Genomic DNA, 20,085 nt, shown 5'->3' on the forward strand with positions numbered 1-20,085 from the left:
AGGGTTGTGTGGGGGGGAGGGGTTGGTGGAGCAGGGTTGGGGAAGAGGGGCCGGGTTTGGGGGCAGGGCCATGATTGGACAGGCGGGTGAGGAGCAGACAGAGGGGCGGGGTTTGAGGGGTCTGTGGGGTGAGGGCTCGCGTGCGATGCGCTGCTGCCTCGTCTCCTGAACATGGAGTGGACTGAGCAAGTGCTCGCTGTGATAATCCCATTGAACTGATGGGGGGTACAGTGGGAGGCTTCAGCAATGCTGCTGGTCCCTGACACACACGTGTGTGTCTGCTCAGAAACAAACCCTGAGACAGTGAGAGGGAGCAAGGCAGGCAGAGCGAGGAAAAAGGAAACTTCAGAAAACTCCACGCCCCAGAGATTAGATTCCCTACAATGTGGAAACAGGTCCTTCAGCCCAACAAGTGCACACCAACCCTCCGAAGAGTAACCTACCCAGACCTATTCCCCTACATTTATCCCTGACTAATGAACCTAACACTATGGGCAACTTAGCATGGCCAATCCACCCTAAGCTGCCCATCTTTGGACCGTGTGAGGAAACTGGAGCACCCGGAGGAAACCCATGCAGACACGGGAAGAAATGTGCAAACTCCACACAGACAGTCGCCTGTGGTTGGAATTAAACCCGGGTCCCTGGTGCTGTGAGGCAGCAGTGCTGACCACTGTGCCAGAGAAGAGTCATTGAATCAATTAACTGAATAATCAATTATCTGAACTAAATACTGCCCGCCCATCTTGTTCAGATAATCTAGGTTCCCCTGTAGATGGTAAGTTTGCAGATGACATCAAAATTGGAATTGTCGTGGACATTGAAGAAGGCTACCTCAGATTACAACAGGATCTTGATCAGATGGGCTAACGGGCTGAGGAATTACAGATGGAGTTTAATTTAGGTGTACAGCACAAGAACAGACTCTTCAATCCAATGTGGTACAACGTTTTGGAAAGGCAAACCTTAGCAGGTCTTAATGGTAAGGTCCTGTGGAGTGTTGCTGAACAAAGAGACCTTGGAGTGCAGGTTCATAGCTCCTTGAAAGTCACAGGTAGATAGGATAGCGAAGAAGGTGTTTGGTATGCTTTCCTTTATTGGTCAGAATATTGAGTACAGGAGTTGGGAGGTCATGTTGCAGCTGTACAGGACGTTAGTTTGGCCACTGTTGAAATATTGAGTGCAGTTCTGGTCTCCTTCCTATCGGAAGGATGTTGTGAAACTTGAAAGGGTTCAGAACAGATTTACAAAAGAGTTGCCAGGATTGGAGGGTTTGAGCTATAGGGAGAGGCTGAATAGTTTGGGGCTGTTTTCCCTGGAGCATTGGAGGCTGAGGGCTGACCTTATAGAGGTTTATAAAATCATGAGGGACATGGATAGGATAAACAGACAAGGTCTTTTCCCTGGTAGGCTTAAAGGGGATGTGACTACAGTTTTTAATGGCTGTTGGTCTCCGACCGGTGCCTGTGTAGTCACCTTTGTAATCGTTTATACGTATTTTATCGATTGCAAAGTTGGTCGAACCTCCACGCGGTTCCCCCTGGAAACGATCTGTAAGAGGAAGCTCCAAACAGAGGAGTGGTTTTAACTTGTCCAGAGGTTGTATTAGCATGGTTTTATCACTGGTTTTATCATTGATTTTATCACTGGTTTTACCTTAGGTTTTAACCAATGCTGTATGCCACTGACAGGTTTACTATTTCCTTCTGTTGTTAGAGCATTACTCGGATCAGGTCGGCTAATACGACCAGAGAAAAGATACGAGATAGCTGGTGACCCACTCGGTCAATGATAGAAACCTAGTTTTGGCAGTGGCGATTATGTCTAACTCCAAAATTTCCGGTTGGGTGGGAGACCGGGAAAATAACCGCCCCGCACGGTTGTTATTGGCGGTACCGTGTGCTAAGTGTGTTAGCCAAACATGGACTAGACAATCCGTTTCGACACAAAGGGAGGAGACCCTAAGAGTTACTCCGGCAAGGCTGCACTCTGGCAGGCACGAGGAAGCCAATAAGGAAGTCCAGAGTAATCAGGACCAAATTCGAATGGAAGGACTCTTAGAGAAGCCCCCTCTAGAATCTGGTTTGTTTAACAGCCGGACAATTTTTAATTCGAATTTTAAAGGGCCATTTGATTTTAGTCAGACTGGAGAATTAGAGATCAACGAGGAGAGGAGTGAGAGTAGAATTATTCATCCGGTTATTAATGAGGAAGATAAATTAGCGATAATAATAAAATACGCGTTAGATAATTTTAAGTGTAAATCTTGTAATAATATTTATAATACTACGGGAATGTTTAGGAAACATCTAAAATTATGTAAAGGGATTAGAGCAGGAAGAATAAAATGTAGTAAGTGTGGCTGGGAAGGCAACTATCACACAGTCGCATGTCACTATTCTAAGTGCAATAGTAATAGTAGTAATAACAATATTAAAGAGAGGGAAGATGAGAAATCATACCAATGTGAAATGTGCCCATTGAAATTTACAACAGCTAGAGGATTGGGACAACACGAGAAGCACGTGCATCCCAATCTGAGAAACGATAAGAGGAAAAAAGAGAATAAAGATAACCGAAAAATGAGAAAAAGGTAAAAGAGGTATATGATCTAATTCTGAAATTAAAATATTACAACAATTAGAATTAGAATTTAGAGGTTGTAAAAATGTCAATAAACTTATTGCGGAAAAATTGGAAACTAAAACAGCAAAACAGATTTCCGATAAAAGGAGATTGTTAAATAAACTTAGTAAAAGTCGCGATAAAGTCAGGAAGTGGTCCTTTGTAATAATAATAAAAGTGAAAGTGAGAGTAGTGACCTGGATATAGATACTGTAATAGAGCAGATAGGAGTTGGTGAGTATAGTCATCAAGGTAATAATGATATTAATGGGAGTGTAGGATATAAAGGTAGAATTAGTAGAGATAATAGAGGATAAAATAAGTAAGAGTAAAGGTATAATGAAGGACTACGATAGTATTATGGATATGATAGTCGGTAAACTAGAGAATAATAATGAGAATAATAAGTCCAAGAAATTGAAATATGAAAATCAAGTAGGTACTAAGCAGAAGGATAGTAGACAAGAGGGTAATAAGAAGGTAAATAACGCTAAGAGAAGATACAGTAGAAAAAAAGGAAAGTTCAAAGAAGTACAGGTTTTATATAAAACTAAAAGGCAATATTTAGCTAGAACCCTGATGGGGGCTCCGGCTGAGTGTGAATGTCCGCTTAGCAAAGAGGAATTAGAGGAATATTTTAAAGAGAGAATATCTAATTCCAACAATAAAACTAATCGAAGAGGTTTTGCTAAATACAAAGGCCAGATTGAGGGATCAATATGCGACATACTGACTGGTCCTATAACAGTAGAAGACGTAAATCAGGCTGTGAAGGCGATGGACGTTAAAACCGCGGTGGGACCAGATCGGATGACGCTGAAAGAAATAATTAGTATATTTAATAAAGATAATATGATAATTCCTAGAATATATACCATTTGGGTAAAAGCAGGTAAGATCCCGGATAAAGTTAAGATAAGTAGAACAGTGCTGATTCCCAAAGTAAGTGATGAGGACGGATTAAAAGATATTAATAATTGGAGACCAATCACGATAGGTCCAATTATGCTTAGGCTGTTTACAAAAATTATAGCCAATAGATTAAGTAGAGTTATAAACCTAAATAAGAGGCAATAAGGTTTTATGGCAGGTGTGGCAGGGTGTGAAGAAAATATTAAAACCTGGAGAATATCATAAATGGAGCTAAGAAGAATAAAATTGATTTAGCAGTGGTATTCGTAGACCTGGCGAAAGCCTTTGACACCGGAGGACATAAATGAATAATAAGTGCTCTTAAAAGAATTCGGCTCCCCCCAACATTTATTAAATTAATTACAAATTTGTATGAAAATAATTTTACTCAAATTGAATGTTTTAATTGTAAAACTGATAAGATTAAAATTTTAAGAGCGGTCAAACAGGGTGATGCGTTGTCACCAATTCTTTTTAATATAGTTATGGACCCCCTTATAAGCACTATCGAAGAAAGAAAAAGAGGATTATTTTTAGGTCAAGATAGAGAGAGCTATCATTGTGCAACTCTAGCATTTGCCGATGATATAGCTCTAATTAGTCAATCCTATGATGGAATGGCATACAACTTAAAACTGGTTGAGAAATTTTGTAATAATACGGGGATGGAGGTCAATATAAGAAAAACAAAAGGATTTTACTTTACTTATAAAAACAAAACGTTTATATATAATGATAAGGCAAATTGGAAGTTCAACGAGGGTAATATACAATTCATAGATCCAGGAAGTACTGATAAATATTTAGGAGCAAAGATAGACCCATGGATTGGTGCAAGCCAATCGGATTGGGAAAACCAACCAGGTATATGGATTGAAAATCTTAAAAGATCCCTTTTAAAACCTGTTCAGAAATTGGAAGTTTTAAAAATTTGTTTTATCCCTAGATTATATTATTATCTAATTTTATCAGAGGTATCATTAAATTACCTTAATAAACTGGATAACATAATTAAAAATGCAATCAAAGAAATATTACATCTCCCACAATCCATCATGGATGGGCTATTATATACAATGTCCCGGGATGGCGGCCTTGCGGTGAATTGATTGTCAATATTTATTGCAATTTTGAGGAAATACGAGACGCTATACAAATCCGAGGATGAAATCCTACAAGCCTCGTTTTCATTCGCAGGTGGTAGTATAGCCACGAAAATGCACAAGCTCAGCAAATTGAAAATATTAGAAAATATCTGGAATCCAAGTATAAATCGACAATTGGGAGGATCTGATATTATCGAGGAAGAGAATGATGGAATAGAAGAATTTAGCGATAAAAATTATGCTAACTGGAGATCTATGGAACTTCAGAGATGGATGGCCTTGCCCTGTCAAGGGGCTGGTACCCACTATTTAAAGAATGATAATATCTCTAATAACTGGTTGACAAAAATATAACACATGAAGACGTCCAAAATAATAAATTCGATCTTATTACGAACGAACCTATATCCAACACGGGCGTCACTAGCATATGGAAGGCCGTTTAATATCAAGAGTTGCCAGAGATGTAATGATAATTCTGAAACAATTGCGCATATCTCAGGACGGTGTCCCTATGTTAAAAATATGAGGATAAAAAGACATAATAGGATAATGGAAGAATTAACTTATTAAGAAAAGAGGATGGATAATATACATGGAACCATGTATTAAAGATAATACTGGGAAATTATGGATACCGGACTTAATTTTTAAAAAGGAAAATCAGATTATCGTGGTCAAAGTAACAATTAGAACAGACCTACAAATTAACTCACTCGAACAGGCCTGGGAAGAAAAGAAAAACAAGTATAAACATCTGGAAAAGGAAATATTGGACCTTACAAAAGGAAGAAAAATATCCTTTTATGGTTTTGTGATGGGATCCCGAGGAAAATGGTTCGAGAAGAACAATGGACTAATGAAAGACCTCGGGATCGAAAAATTTAAATTTTTTGCTCAGATCATCGCAAACCTTGTTTTATCTTTGACTCTCGAGCTTTTAAGGATTTTTATGGACTCTTAAGACTCTCCAGTTGACATAATTTAATAACTTTTTAATTTTGATTGTTTTTAAACAAGGTTTTAGGTTAATTTTAATTAGTATTGATTTTAACTAGTATTTTTAAAATTTTAATGTTTTATTAATAAAAATTAGAGTATTTTAAGTCACATAGTAATTGGTGGTGGATAACTATGGTGTTAAGAATTAAAGTGCACGCGACACACGACACACGATGAGTGGTAACGTAATCAAACAGTTGAAAAATCCAGCTCATCCCTCGCCTTGTTGATATTCTGGGTCCACATTATTTTAACTCGTTCCTTTAAGATCATCTGGCTGTGGTTAGCTAGATAGGGGTATCCAGGCGTCGACGAGTGATGGTAAAACTCGAAAAGGACACGATCCATTTGTATGGTGAGTGCATGAAAAAGTGAGAGGGATAAGATTTAAAGGGGACCTAAGTGGCACAAAGGGGTGGTGTGTGTACGGAATGAGCTGCCAGAGGAAGTGCTGGAGGCTGGTACAATTACAGCATTTAAAAGGCATCTGGATGGGTACATGAATAGGAAGATTTTAGAGGGATATGGGCTGGGTGCTGGCAAATGGGACTAGATTAATTTAGGATATCTGGTCGGCATGAACACATTGGACTGAAGGGTCTATTTTCATGCTGTACAGCTCTATGACTCCAACAAGTGCCAGTTGTTCCCATTAAACTCTCAGCTCCAGACACTTTTTGTTGAATTCAAATTCCACCATCTGCCACGGCAGGAATTGAACCCGGATCTCCAGATCATGAGATATAGCTTTAGATTAATAAATCAAGATGATAATAAGACTGAGCTACTATCACTGCAAGGAGCAGTTGAGGACTCTGGGTCTGTATTCAATGGGGTTTAGAAGGATGCCGGTGGGTGGGATCTGATTGAAACTTGGATAGAGTGGATGTAGAGACGCTTCCACCAGTTGGAGAGACTGGGACCCGTGGGCACAGCCTCAGGGTGAAGGATTGGACCGAGATGAGGAGGAATTTCTTCAGCCAGAGGGTGGGGACACTGTGGAACTCATTGCCGCAGAGGGTTGTGGAGGGCAAGTCATTGAGTGTCTTTAAGACAGAGAGAGAGAGAGAGGTTCTTGATTGTTAAGGGAATCGAGGATTACAGGAAGAAGGGGATTGAAAAACATATCGGCCATGATTGAATGGTGGAGCAGACCCGACCGGCTGAACAGCTTAATTTTGCTCCTATATCTTCTGGTCTTCCATCCCAAAGTGACATACTGGAGAAATTGGTACCTGTTGCTGGGGAGAGGAAAATTAAAGAGGCATTTTTGACAGATGGGACAGCAGGGGGCAGTGTCTGAGGACAGCAGACCCAGAGGAACTGTTCACATTGGAGAGAGGATCGCGAACCAGAGGCCATGAGATTTACGGCAGGAGGACGGCCGCAAAGCAGAGGTTACGGAAGAATAAAACCTATCCCTGAGACGAGGGGGGTTAGTATATGGAATGAAAGGCCTCAAAGTGTGGCTGGTCAGAGAGGATTCCAGTCAGGAAATTCGCCTACGGACACAGCGTTCTGGGAAAGGGGACAACAGAGTGGCGGAGTTGCACTTAGCGTGAGCTAGCATGGACAGGACAGGCCGAATGACCTCCATCAGAACAAACAACAGCAGGCTCTTCGGCCCACCAAGCTTATGCCAACACCTGACACCTTTATAGAGTCCGACAGCACGGAAACAGACCTTTCGGTCCATCCAGTCCGTGTCGACCGTAATCACAAACTAAACCAGTCCCACCTGCCTGGCACATATCCCTCCAAACCTTTCCTATTCATGTACTTATCTGAATATCTTTTAAACATTGTAACTGTACCCATATCCACCACTTCCTCAGGTAGATCATTCCAAGCACAAACCAACGTCTGTGTAAAAAATTTGCACTTTGTGACTTTTCTAAATCTGTCGTTTAAAATGTGCCCCCTCGACTGGAAATCCTAAGGAAATAAACACCTGCCATTCACCCTATCTACGCCCCTTCACTTTTTTAAACCTCTTTAAGGCTACCTCTCAACCTACTATGCTCCAATGAAATAAGTTCCAGCCTATCCAACCTCTCTTTATAACTCAAACCTTCATACCTGGCAAAATCCTGGTAAACCTCTTCTGAACCCCTCTCCAGCTTAATAATATCCTTGCTATAATGGTGCGAACCAAAACTGGACACAGTACTCTAGAAGAGGTCTCACCAACATCCCGTACAACCTCAATGTGACATCCCAACTCCTATACTCAAAGGTCTTAGGACTGAAGACAAACACGCCAAATGCCTTTTTAACCCCTGTCTAAATGGGATGCAAACTTCAAAGAATTCTATACCTGAGCCCCCTAGGTCTCTCTGTTTGGCCCCACTAACTAAGACCCTTGTTTGTAAACTAAAAGACTTTTGCCTCTGTATCCCCCCATTCCCATATATTTGTCAAGATGCCATTTTAATATTGTATCTGCCTCCACCACCTCCAGGCATTTACCACCCTCTGTGTAAAAAACCTGCCTCTCACATCTCCTTTAAACTTTCCCTCTTTTACCTTCAACCTAGTGATTGAGCTTTTTACCCTGGTGGAGAGGGGGGGTAGGGGTTGGGGAGGAAAAAAATAACCAGTCTATCCACACCGACACAATTTTGTAAAGCTGTATTTCCTCCCCCCTCCCCCCCCCGCCCTACCCCCGAACCTAAGCCTCTGATTCTACCCTAGTACAGCTGCTCTTGGAGTATCGCATACAGTTCTGGTTGCCGCACTATAGGAAGGTTGTGGAAGCATTGGAAAGGGTGCAATGAGATTTACCAGAATGTTGCCTGGTACAGAGGAAAGGACTCGAGGCTGCTTCCGTTAGATTGAAAAAGGTTGAGAGGTGACTGAATAGAGACATGCAAGATAATCAGAGGATTAGTTAGGGTGGACAGTGAGAGTCTTTTTCCTCAGTTGGTGATGGCCAGCACGAGAGGACATAGCTTTAAATCGAGGGGTGATATATATATAGGACAGATGTCAGGAGGCACTCAGAGAGTAGCAAGGGTGTGGAACGCCCTGTCTGCAACAGTAGTATTCTCGCCAACTTAAATACACATATGGATAATAATGGAAAAGTGTAGGTTAGATGAGATTCAGATTGGTTTCACAGGGGGTGTAACATTGAGGGCCGAAGGGTCTGTACAGTCCTTAGAAGATTGTGAAAGCACAGCAGGCCCGATATCTCAGTTCCACTCTGAACCTGGGTCTTTCATTTGAAGAGAGTCAAGCTGTCTGGGGACTGAGTGGGGGACGGGGGGATGGTGGAGGGAGACAGCATCCTCCCAGTTACAATTAATTCTCCACCGCAAGGCTGTTTCTCTGTCAGTTAGATGGGCTTCAGATTGGTTTCACAGGTCAGTGCAACATTGAGGGCTGAAGGGCCTGTAATGTTCTATGTTCTAAGATTGTGAAAGCACAGCAGGCCTGAGAGCTCTGTTCTGCTCTGAACCGGGGACTTTCATTTGAAGAGATTAAAGCCGTCTGGGGACTGAGTGAGGGAGGGGGAGGGGAGAGAGACTGTAGTCTCCGAGTTACAAATGATCCTCCGCCTTAAGACTATTCCTCTGATGATAACTTGAGCCTCTGAGGTCGAAGGCATCCCCACAGTGATAATTACTGAACAAGAGATAGAGATAGCTTCCCCTCCAAACAACCAAACTGCCACACCAGCAGGCATTCAATCTTTGCCATCCCTGTGCCTCTGTGTGTGTTTGTGTGTTAAGTAACTTCACTCACGCAGACACACACTCACAGACACTTCCTCCTGCGCCCACCCACACAACAGGCTCCCCATCCACCCTCCACTCATTGCCACAGCATTGTTGTCGGTTCTTGGCGATCGAAGTTTATTTGCGCTCTCTGACGAGCCCAGCAGAGATGTCTTTACTCAGTGGGGTTCGGTGCAGTCTCTGATGGTCACTGGTTCAGAGGGAAGCAGTTCAGCGGCACAGATAACACTCAGCGGGCTTCACCAGGAAGCACTTACCACGAGGGCTTATGCAGAGAGAAAGGCCTTCAAGCATCCTTACACAGGATGTGACTCATCTCTTTCATCATGCGCACTGTCATAGAGTCATACAGCACAGAAACAGATCCTCCCATTTAACACATCTGTACAGAAACAGTTATCCTAACCTAATCTAGTCCCATTTGCCAGCACCCGGCCCATATCCGTCCAGAGGAGAAAGTGAGGTCTGCAGATGCTGGAGATCAGAGCTGAAAATGTGTTGCTGGAAACGCGCAGCAGGTCAGGCAGCATCCAGGGAACAGGAGAATCGACGTTTCGGGCATAAGCCCTTCTTCAGGAAGCCCTTCTTCATATCCGTCCAGACCCTTCCAATTCATATACCCATCAGATGCCTTTTAAATGCTGTAATTGTATCAGCCTCCATCACTTCCTCTGGCAGCTATTCCATACACACACCACTTTCAGCATGAAAAAGTTGCCCCTTAGGCCCCTTTTATATCTTTCCCGTCTCACCCTAAACCAATGCCCTCTAGTTCTGGACTCCCCCACTCCAGGGAAAAGACTTTGTCTATTTATCCTATCCATGCCCCTCATAATTTTATAAACCTCTATAAGGTCACCCCTCAGTCTCCAACGCTCCTATTCAACCACTCCCTGTAGCTCAAATCCTCCAACATCCTTGTAAATCTTTTCTGAACCCTTTCAAGTTTCACATCATCTTTGCGATAGGAAGGAGACCAGAATTGTATGCAATATTCCAACAGTGGCCTAACCAATGTCCTGTACAGCCACAACATGACCTCCCAACTCCTGTACTCAATGCTCTGACCAATAAAGGAAAGCATACCAAACACCTTCTTCACTATTCTATCTACCTGTGACTCCACTTTCAAGGAGTTATGAACCTGCACTCCAAGGTCTCTTTGTCCAGCAACACTCCCTAGGATGTTACCATTAAGAGTATAAGTCCTGCTAAGATTTGCTTTCCCAAAATGCAGGTCCTCACGTTTATCTGAATTAAACTCCATCTGCTACTCCCCAGTCCACTAGCTCATCTGGTCAAGATCCCATTGTAATCTGAGTTAACCTTCTTCGCTGTCCACTACACCTCCAATTTTGGTGTCATCTGCAAACATACTAACTATATCTCCTATGTTCACATCCAAATCATTTATGTCAATGACACAAAGTAGTGGACCCAGCACCGATCCTTGTGGCACTCCATTGGTCACAGGCCTCCAGTCTAAAAACAACCCTCCACCATCACCCTTCTGTCTTCGACCTTTGAGCCAGTTCTGTATCCAAATGGCTAGTTCTCTCTTTGTCCCATGAGATCTAACCTTGCTACCCAGTCTCCCATGGGAAATCCTGTTGAATGCCTTACTGAAGTCCACATAGATCATGTCTACCGCTCTCCCCTCATCAATCCTCTTTGTTACTTCGTCAAAAAACTCAATCAAGTTCATGAGACATGATTTCCCATACACAGATTTTAAAAAAGTCTGGAATCAAGAGTCTAATGAAGACCATGAATTCATTGTCGATTGTTGGAAAAACCCATTTGGTTGACTGATGTCCTTCAGGGAAGGAAACTGCTATCCTTACCTGGTCTGGCCGACATGTGACTCCAGACCCACAGCAATGTGGTTGACTCAACTGCCCTCTGGGCAATAAGGGGGTGCAATAAATGCTGGGCCCAAACAGCAATAACCTTCATCCTGTTGACTCTCAACTGCCCTCTGGGTAATTAATGCTGGGCTCAAGCAGACACATAGAGAATGTACAAACTCCACACAGACAGTCACCTGAGGCTAGAATCAAACCTGAGACTCTGGTGCTGTGAGGCAGCAGTGCTAACCATTGAGCCACTGAGGAGAGTGGAGTGGATAGGTGAGAAGGAAGATCTCATGTAATACAGGGAGAACTAGCCATTTGGATACAGAACTGGCTCAAAGGTCAAAGACAGAGGGGTGGTGGAGAGTTGTTTTTCAGACTGGAGGCCTGTGACCAGTGGAATGCCACACGGATCGGTGCTGGGTCCACTACTTTCTGTCAATTACATAAACGATTTGGATGTCAACATAGGAGATATAGTTAGTAAGTTAGTAACTGGGGTGCTCCGGTTTCCTCCCACAGTCCAAAGATGTGCAGGTCAGGTGAATTGACCATGCTAAATTGTCCCATAGTGTTAAGTGCATTAGTCAGAGAGAAATGGGACTGGGTGGGTTACCCTTTGGAGGGCCGGTGTCGACTGGTTGGGCCGAAAGGCCTGTATCCACACTGTAGGGAATCTAATCTAATCTGCCACCATCATCCCCCACCTCCATCTACCTATGGCATTCCCAGCTACCTTCCCCCAATCCCAGCCTCCTCCGATTTGTCTCTCAGCCCCCTTAGCCCCACCACATTACTGATGAAGAGCTTATGCCCGAAATATCTACTCTCCTGCTCCTCGGATGCTGTGCCTTTCCAGCGCCACACTTTTCAACACACACACATCGTTAGTAGGAGATTCTTGACGGGAAATGATTTGCATCTTTTAATCGCAGTACTGAAAATGAGCCTTGTTTAAATCCATTTCTGAGTAGGGCTGTGACCACAACACAGCCACTGAGAGAGGGAGCGAGAAATACAGTCAGGGTGAAACACATACTGAGCAAAATAAAGAGAGAGAGAGAGAGAAAAACAGTAACAGGGAGTGAGAAACAAAGACTGGGAACAGAGAGGGCGCAACTGATTAAAAAGGTGAAGTAAGAAATGGAGATAGGCAGATTTGAAAATAACAGAGGCGGGGGCGTAAGAGATAGATGGACAGATACACAGAAAGACAGATACAGAGGGGAATTCAAGTCACAGAGAGAGAGACATCACCAGAGAGACAGCAAGACAGAGAGAGTGCGATACAAGAGAGAATTCCAATCACAGAGAGGAGGGTGAGAGTGATGGAGACAGTTTGAGATACAGAGAGAGGGAGAGACAGATACAGGACAGAGAATGGAGGGATACAGCATAGAGTTCACATCCGAGAGAGAGAAAGACGGACAAGATGGGAGCCTGACCAGAAAAAGTTTGAGACAGAAGGAGGGAGTAGGAGAGTGGAAGGGAGAGATAATGCAGAACGTAGAGAAAGCGAGAGTGAGAGGGAAGGAGGAAGTGAGAGTGACAGAGACAAAAGGAGGGGAAGAGAATGAGAGAGAGTGAGTGAGAGAGCGAGAGATAGAGAGCGAGAGAGAGAGTGAGAGATAGAGAGCGAAAGACAGCGAGAGAAAGAGAGCCAAGCCCTGGTAGCGTCATACTTGAGAGGGTGAAAAAGCTGATCAACTCTGTCACAGTCTGGGAAATGGAGCAGTATATGTTTTTTCCCTGCTTAGTTTTGCTGTTTATTGGCCTCACTGTTCAGAGTCTGGAAAGTGACTGAATAAGGCTGAGAGAGAGAGAGAGGTTCTAGCCAATAACCTGTGACGTGCTGGGCCTTGATCTTCGAGAGCAGGATTATACCGTGTCTGGGACACACAGAGTCAGGCAGCCTGCTGTGAGGGGCTGCTGGTAGCTAATGCATGAGACCAAACCATCGAGGGACTGGCCTTCCCCTGGGGAGCTGGTGCTGGGCAGTGTCACAGGCCAGGCTGTTGGGCTGTAGAGATGTTAACCACAGCACTGCTGCTGTAATGCAGCTCCCAGTCAGTCAGCACCTCAAAGCTGCTGAGCTGAGACAAGGTGATGTCTGTCTGTCAGTCCTCAGCTATAACTCTTCACCACAGTACCTGAGATGCACACACACACATATACACAGAGAGAAAGCAAGGACGGCATAGGCTGGAAATTTGGAGTCGAAAAGTGTGCTGCTGGAAAAGCACACCAGGTCAGGAAGCATTTACGAACGAGAGGGACCGTATTGTTGAAGAGGAGAGTGTGAAACAGACTGCTAAGCTAGAGGAGATACTTGTTAGGAAGGAAGATGTGTTGGACATTTTGAACTACTTGAGGATTGACAAGTCCCCCGGGCCTGACGGGATATATCCTAGGATTATGTGGGAAGCGAGAGAGGAAATTGCAGTACCGTTGGCAATGATCTTTTCGTCTTCACTGTCAACGGGGGTGGTACCAGGGGACTGGAGAGTAGCGAATGTTGTGCCCCTGTTCAAAAAAGGGAATAGGGATAACCCCGGGAACTACAGGCCTGTTAGTTAGGCTTATGTGGAAAGTCAGGAGGCATGGGATAGAGGGAAATTTGGCCAATTGGATAGAAAACTGGCTAACTGGTCGAAGTCGGAGAGTGGTGGTAGATGGTAAATATTCAGCCTGGAGCCCAGTTACAAGTGGAGTTCCGCAGGGATCAGTTCTGGGTCCTCTGCTGTTTGTAATTTTTATTAATGACTTAGATGAGGGAGTCGAAGGGTGGGTCAGTAAATTTGCAGATGATACGAAGATAGGTGGAGTTGTGGACAGTGAGGAGGGCTGTTGTCGGCTGCAGAGGGACTTAGATATGATGCAGAGCTGGGCTGAGGAGTGGCAGATGGAGTTCAACCCTGCCACGTGTGAGGTTGTCCATTTTGGAAGAAGAATAAGAATGCGGAATACAGGGTTAATGGTAGGGTTCTTAGTCAGGTGGAGGAACAGAGGGATCTTGGGGTCTATGTACATAGATCTTTGAAGGTTGCCACTCAGGTGGATAGAGTTTGTAAGAAGGTCTATGGAGTATTATCGTTCATTAGCAGAGGGATTGAATTCAAGAGTCGTGAAGTGATGTTGCAACTGTACAGGACTTTGGTTAGGCCGCATTTGGAGTACTGTGTGCAGTTCTGGTCGCCTCACTTTAGGAAAGATGTGGGAGCTTTGGAGAGGTTGCAGAGAAGATTTACCAGGATGTTGCCTGGAATGGAGAGGAAGTCGTACGAGGATCGGTTGAGAGTTCTCGGCCTTTTCTCGTTGGAACGGCGAAGGATGAGGGGTGACTTGATAGAGGTTTATAAGATGATCAGAGGAATAGGTAGAGTAGACAGTCAGAAACTTTTTCCCCGGGCACAACCGAGTGTTACAAGGGGACATAAATTTACGGTGAAGGGTGGAAGGTATAGGGGAGATGTCAGGGGTGGGTTCTTTACCCAGAGAGTGGTGGGGGCATGGAATGCGCTGCCTGTGGGAGTGGTAGAGTCAGAATCTTTGGTGACCTTTAAGCGGCAATTGGATAGGTACATGGATGGGTGCTTCAGCTAGGACAAATGTACGGCACAACATCGTGGGCCGAAGGGCCTGTTCTGTGCTGTATTGTTCTATGTTCTATGTTCTACGTTCTATCCGAGGAGCAGGAGAGTCAATGTTTCAGGCATAAGCCCTTCATCAGGAATGTTATCATGCTGTATGAATCTCTGAGGGCGGTTCTGATGAAGAGTCACCAGGCCCGAAATGTTAACTCTGCTTCCTTCCCACCAGACCGGCCAAGTTTTCTTTCCCTGTCCCATCCTATCCATTCTCTCTTCAGCCCTGGTCAATCTCCTCAACACCTTCTCTAATGGACGGTGGCTCAGTGGTTATCACTGCTGCCTCACAGTGCCAGGGACCCGGGTTCGATTCCAGCCTCGGAAGACTGTCTGTGTGGAGTTTGCACGTTCTCTCCGTGTCTGCATGGCTTTCCTCCGGGTGCTCCAGTTTCCTCCCACAATCAAAGATGTGCAGGTTAGGATGGATTGGCCGTGCTAAATTGCCCGTAGTGTTCAGGGATGTATAAGTTAGGTGCATTAGTCAGGGGTAAATGTAAAGAAATTGGGTAGGGGAATGGGTCTGGGTGGGATATTCATCAGAGGGTCGGTGTGGACTTGTTGGGCTGAAGGGCCTGTTTCCACACTTTGGGGATTCTATGATGGTGATTCTATTCTATGCAAATCCTTCCTATAGCGTGGTGACCAGAACTTCACACAGTGTTATACACAACTCTGAGGTCAGCTAGGTAGATCCCATAGAATAGAAGTCCCTGATTGGGACCTGCTAACCTGATCCAATCAGGGAGCCCTGGCTGACAGATATAAACAGGAGTGTAAAATATACGCACATAGAGTCATAAAGATGTACAGCACAGAAACAGAACCTTCGGTCCAACCCGTCCATGCCGACCAGATATCCCAACCCCCTAATCTAGTCCCAACTGCCAGCACCCGCCCAATATCCCTCCAAAACCTTCCTATTCATATACCCATCCAAATGCCTCTTAAATGTTGTAATTTTACCAGCCTTCACCACTTCCTCTGGCAGCTCATTCCACACACATGCCACCCTCTGTGTGAAAAAGTTGCCCCTTAGGTCTCTTCTAACTTGTTTGTTCTTCACTGTGTCCTATACCTGCCCACACACGACATGGGGGCTGGGGAACAATAAGAACAAAACAAAATGAAAAGCAGGAGCGTCACACATCCTGTTCACGCTGAGAGCTGACTCTGAAGGAGCTGAATCAAGGTGACCTGGAGATTAGATACTGGCCTCCGTGGAGTTATTCCAGTGACCATGAGACAAAAGCACACTCCTGAAGAAATTCACTTGCAACATTAAAAAAGAAAGAAAAAGGAAAGAAAACAATCAGGAGTGTCAGGAGCTCTGTTCACTCAAGGAGCCAGCTCTGTGCTAGCTGGATCAATGACATGTACTATACATGTGTAGCTAAAGGGTGACTTGGTGACAGGATGCCAGTCCCAGTGCAGTTATTTCATCAGCTTAACCTCAAATAAAAAGTAACTATTTAGATTAGATTACTTACAGTGTGGAAACAGGCCCTTCAGCCCAACAAGTCCACACTGACCTGCCGAAGCGCAACCCACCCAGACCCATTCCCCTATACCTAACACTACGGGCAATTTAGCATGGTCAATTCACCTAACCTGTACATGTTTTTTGGACTGTGGGAGGAAACCGGAGCAAACCCACACAGATACGGGGAGAATGTGCAAACCCCCCACAGTCAGTCGCCTGAGGCAGGAATTGAACCCAGGTCTCTGGCGCTGTGAGGCAGCAGTGTAACCACTGTGCCACCGTGCCACCCACAAAGAGATGTTGTGGAGACTCTGCGGCTGGTAGTGTTGCCGAGCGATCTAAGGCGCTGGATCCAGGTTCCAATCTCTAAGGAGGTGTGGCTTTGAATCCCACCACTGCCATTTTAGAGGTGGCACGGTGGCTCAGTGGTTGGCACTGCTGTCTCACAGAGCCGGGGACCCGGGTTCAATTCTCAGCCTTGGGTGACTGTGTGTAGTTTGCACATTCTCCCCTTTGTCTGCGTGGGTTTCCTCCGAGTGCTCCGGTTTTGTCTCACAGTCCAAAGATGTGCAGGCCAGGGGTAAATTGCCCGTCGTGTTAGATGCACTAGTCAGAGGGAAATAGGTTTGGGTGGGTTACTCTTCGGAGGGTTGGTGTGGACTGGTTGAGCTGAAGGGCCTGTTTCCACACTGTAGGGAATCTAATCTAATTTGAAACAAACACAGAGTGCTGGAGAAACTCAGCAGGTTTGGCAACAGCTGTAGGGAGAGAGATAGAGAAGAACAGTTTTGAGGCTGACCCTTCTTCAGAATTGATAGGGGTTAGAAACTTTACATGCATGTTTTTTGGAGAGATGAAGGGATGATAGTGAGGCCCAATGCAAATGACCCAGTTCTGTTAATGATGGAGAAACAGATCGAACGTGGATGTGAGTTCAAGTGTGGATGGAAGAGAATGGGTTCAATTTATTGATAGCAAACTAAACTAGACAAGACTGGGGTTGGGGGTGAGGTAGACTGGGGAACAAGCAGAATGTGAAGTTGTGGAGTTGAAGACTGAGTCTAAAAGGCTGTAACATGCTTAAATTTACAACACCTCCAGCTGTGTTTTGTTACAAAATGCATGTGACAATTAATAAATCAAATCAAATCAAACAGAAAATGAGGAGTTGCTCTGTGTGTCGCTTTGTGTGTGTGTCTGTCTGTCTCTCATTGAATCTCTCTATGTCTGTGTGTGTGAGTAAAGGAGAGAGTGTATGTGTGATAGTCAGAGAGAGAGAGAGTGGGTGAGTGAGAGAGTATCTGTGTGTGAGAGAGGGTGGGATTGTGTGGACTTGTGTGTGTATGAGAGACAGAGTGAGCAAAAGAGAGAGAGAGAGGGAGAAAATGTGTATGTATATGCACATGGGAGTGTTACGTAGAACAGACTTTGTGTACGTGCATGTGTATGAGAGACAGGGTATGTGTGTCTGTGTGTGTGTGTGAGAGAGAATGTGTATATGAGAGAGTGTGTGTGTGTGTGTTGGAGAGTTTGTGTGTCTGTTTATGTATGCTTATATATGTGTGTGTGTGTGTGAGACTCTCTCTCTGCAAGTGTCTTTCTCTGTGTTTCTGTCCATCATTCTCTCTCTCTCTCTCTCGTTCTTGCCCTGGCCCTGGATTGTCCTAACTCTGGTATATCTGCCTCTTGCTCAACACAGGAGACCCAAGTGTCGCTGAATGACGTGGACATTTGACCATGTACTGAGTGGGAGTCAGTGACGGCAAGATGGGAACGGGAGGACTGTGTGATATACAGCCTGTGACTGAGAGAGTGAGAGCCATTCATCAGACAATAACACACTATTCTGACTGTGCGTAAGAGGATCCGATAAAGCTGATAAAACACATATAAAAAGGTGTCACTTGTGAACGCTTTAGTAGCAGACTTTCCCTCGATGAGGAGAGCAGTGCACTTTGCAATTACATTGGAAATAGGAAGAAAATAACTTTCGATTTCAGCTTGGGTCACTCACGAGGGAAGCCAGGAGAGGGTAGAGTCTTGTGTCCCTTTGTGAGTGAAATGGGTTTGAAGTTGATCAAACCCACGAGGGAGGAGACGGAGCAGACGAATTGGAAACAGAGGCTGCAGCAGTTCAAAGACTGGCACGTGCCAACTCCTGCCAACTTAGAGCTCCTTCTGGACCTGCCCCCGGTGCCCATGGAGGTGCAGCTCTGCCACGCCTGGAGTCGCTGGGACCGCTCGCCCAACATGTGCCAGCCGGAGGGTGCCACGGTCTACAGTGGGCTGACGGTGCGCCGGAACCCGGTGCAGGACAGCACGGACTGCGCCCGGGGCAGCGTGGGTTACCGCCGCGGACTCCACGTCTGGCGGGTGCGCTGGCCCCCTGGGGAGAGGGGCAGCCACGCGGCGATAGGGGTGGGCACTGCCCACGCCCCCCTGCACCATGACAGCTACCGGGTGCTCCTGGGCGGAGGGGATGGAGAGTCCTGGGGCTGGGAGCTGGGGGCGAACCGGCTACACGGTGGGGGCAGGGATGGCCGCCGGTACCCTGAGGTGGCAGAGGAGCCGTTGCCCGTGCCCGAGAGCTTCCTGGCTGTGCTGGACTGCGACGGCGGGACCCTGAGCTTCCTGGTGGACGGCGTGTACCTGGGAGTGGCCTTCGACGGGCTGAAGGGCAAGACGCTGTACCCCATGGTGAGCTGCGTCTGGGGCAATGCCAGCATCACCCTCACCTACCTGAATGGCCTGGAGAGTAAGTGAACAACAACAGCAACGAGTCACACGTGCGCTTTGGCGTAGCGCTAACATCTCTGGGCTAGGGCGCATGAGGTCAGATCCTGCAACCAGTCCTACAGGAAGGAGACAGGCCATTCAGCCCAAACTGGTCCATGCCAACCCAAATGTCCATCCACACTAACCCCATTTCCCTGCACTTGGCCCATATCCTTTCCTATCCCTGCATTTGTACAAGTCATAGATAGAATCATAGAACCCCTACAGTGTGGAAACAGGCCCTTCAGCCCAAACTGGTCCATGCTGTCCAAAATGTCCTTTCACGGTAACCCCATTTCCCTGCACTATTCAAGTTTTTGTCCAAATGCCTTTTAAATGATGTTATTGTATCCGCCTTAACCACTTCCACTGGTAGCTCATTCCAGATGTGTACCACCCTCTGTGTAAAAACGTAACCCCTCAGGTTCCCTTTTATTCTTTCCCTTCTAACATTAAGCTGATGTCGAGAGTGTGGTGCTGGAAAAGTACAGCAGGTCAGGCAGCAACCGAGGAGCAGGAGAATTGGCGTTTCGGGCATAAACAGGAATGAGCTTCATTCCTGATGAAGGGCTTTTGCTCGAAACATCAACTCTCCTGCTCCTCGGATGCTATTCACCCTACCCATGCCCCTTCTAATTTCATAAACCTCTATAAGGTCACCCCTCAGCCTCCGAAGCTCCAAGGACATCAGCCTCAGTTTATTCAGCCTCTCACTGTTGCAACAATCCTCCAACCCTGGCAACCTCCTTGTAACTCCTTTTCAACTAGTGAGGGTGGAGAGTGAGCGAGAAGGGGGATTGTAGTGAGGGTGGGGAGTGAGGGGGAGGGGATTGTAGTGAGGGTGGGGAGAGAGGGGGAGGGGATTGTAGTGAGGGAGAGAAGAGAGGGGGAGGGGATTGTAGAGAGGGTGGGGAGTGAGGTGGTGGGGATTGTAGTGAAGGTGGG

General features: G+C 45.6%; 1 protein-coding gene across 1 annotated transcript in view; it reads left to right on the top strand.

Annotated features, from left to right (window-relative positions):
- The first annotated feature begins 18,263 nt into the window (after window positions 1-18,263).
- LOC122544429 (SPRY domain-containing SOCS box protein 4-like) overlaps window positions 18,264-20,085 on the top strand; it is a 5,274-nt gene continuing 3,452 nt past the window's right edge. Inside the window, exon 1 of the mRNA XM_043683678.1 lies at window positions 18,264-19,120. Coding sequence (XP_043539613.1) covers window positions 18,427-19,120 — 694 coding nt within the window. The 5' untranslated portion in view covers window positions 18,264-18,426. The remainder of the gene's footprint in view (window positions 19,121-20,085) is intronic.

This window comes from Chiloscyllium plagiosum, chromosome 48, assembly GCF_004010195.1.
Source record: "Chiloscyllium plagiosum isolate BGI_BamShark_2017 chromosome 48, ASM401019v2, whole genome shotgun sequence".
Lineage (NCBI taxonomy): Eukaryota > Metazoa > Chordata > Chondrichthyes > Orectolobiformes > Hemiscylliidae > Chiloscyllium > Chiloscyllium plagiosum.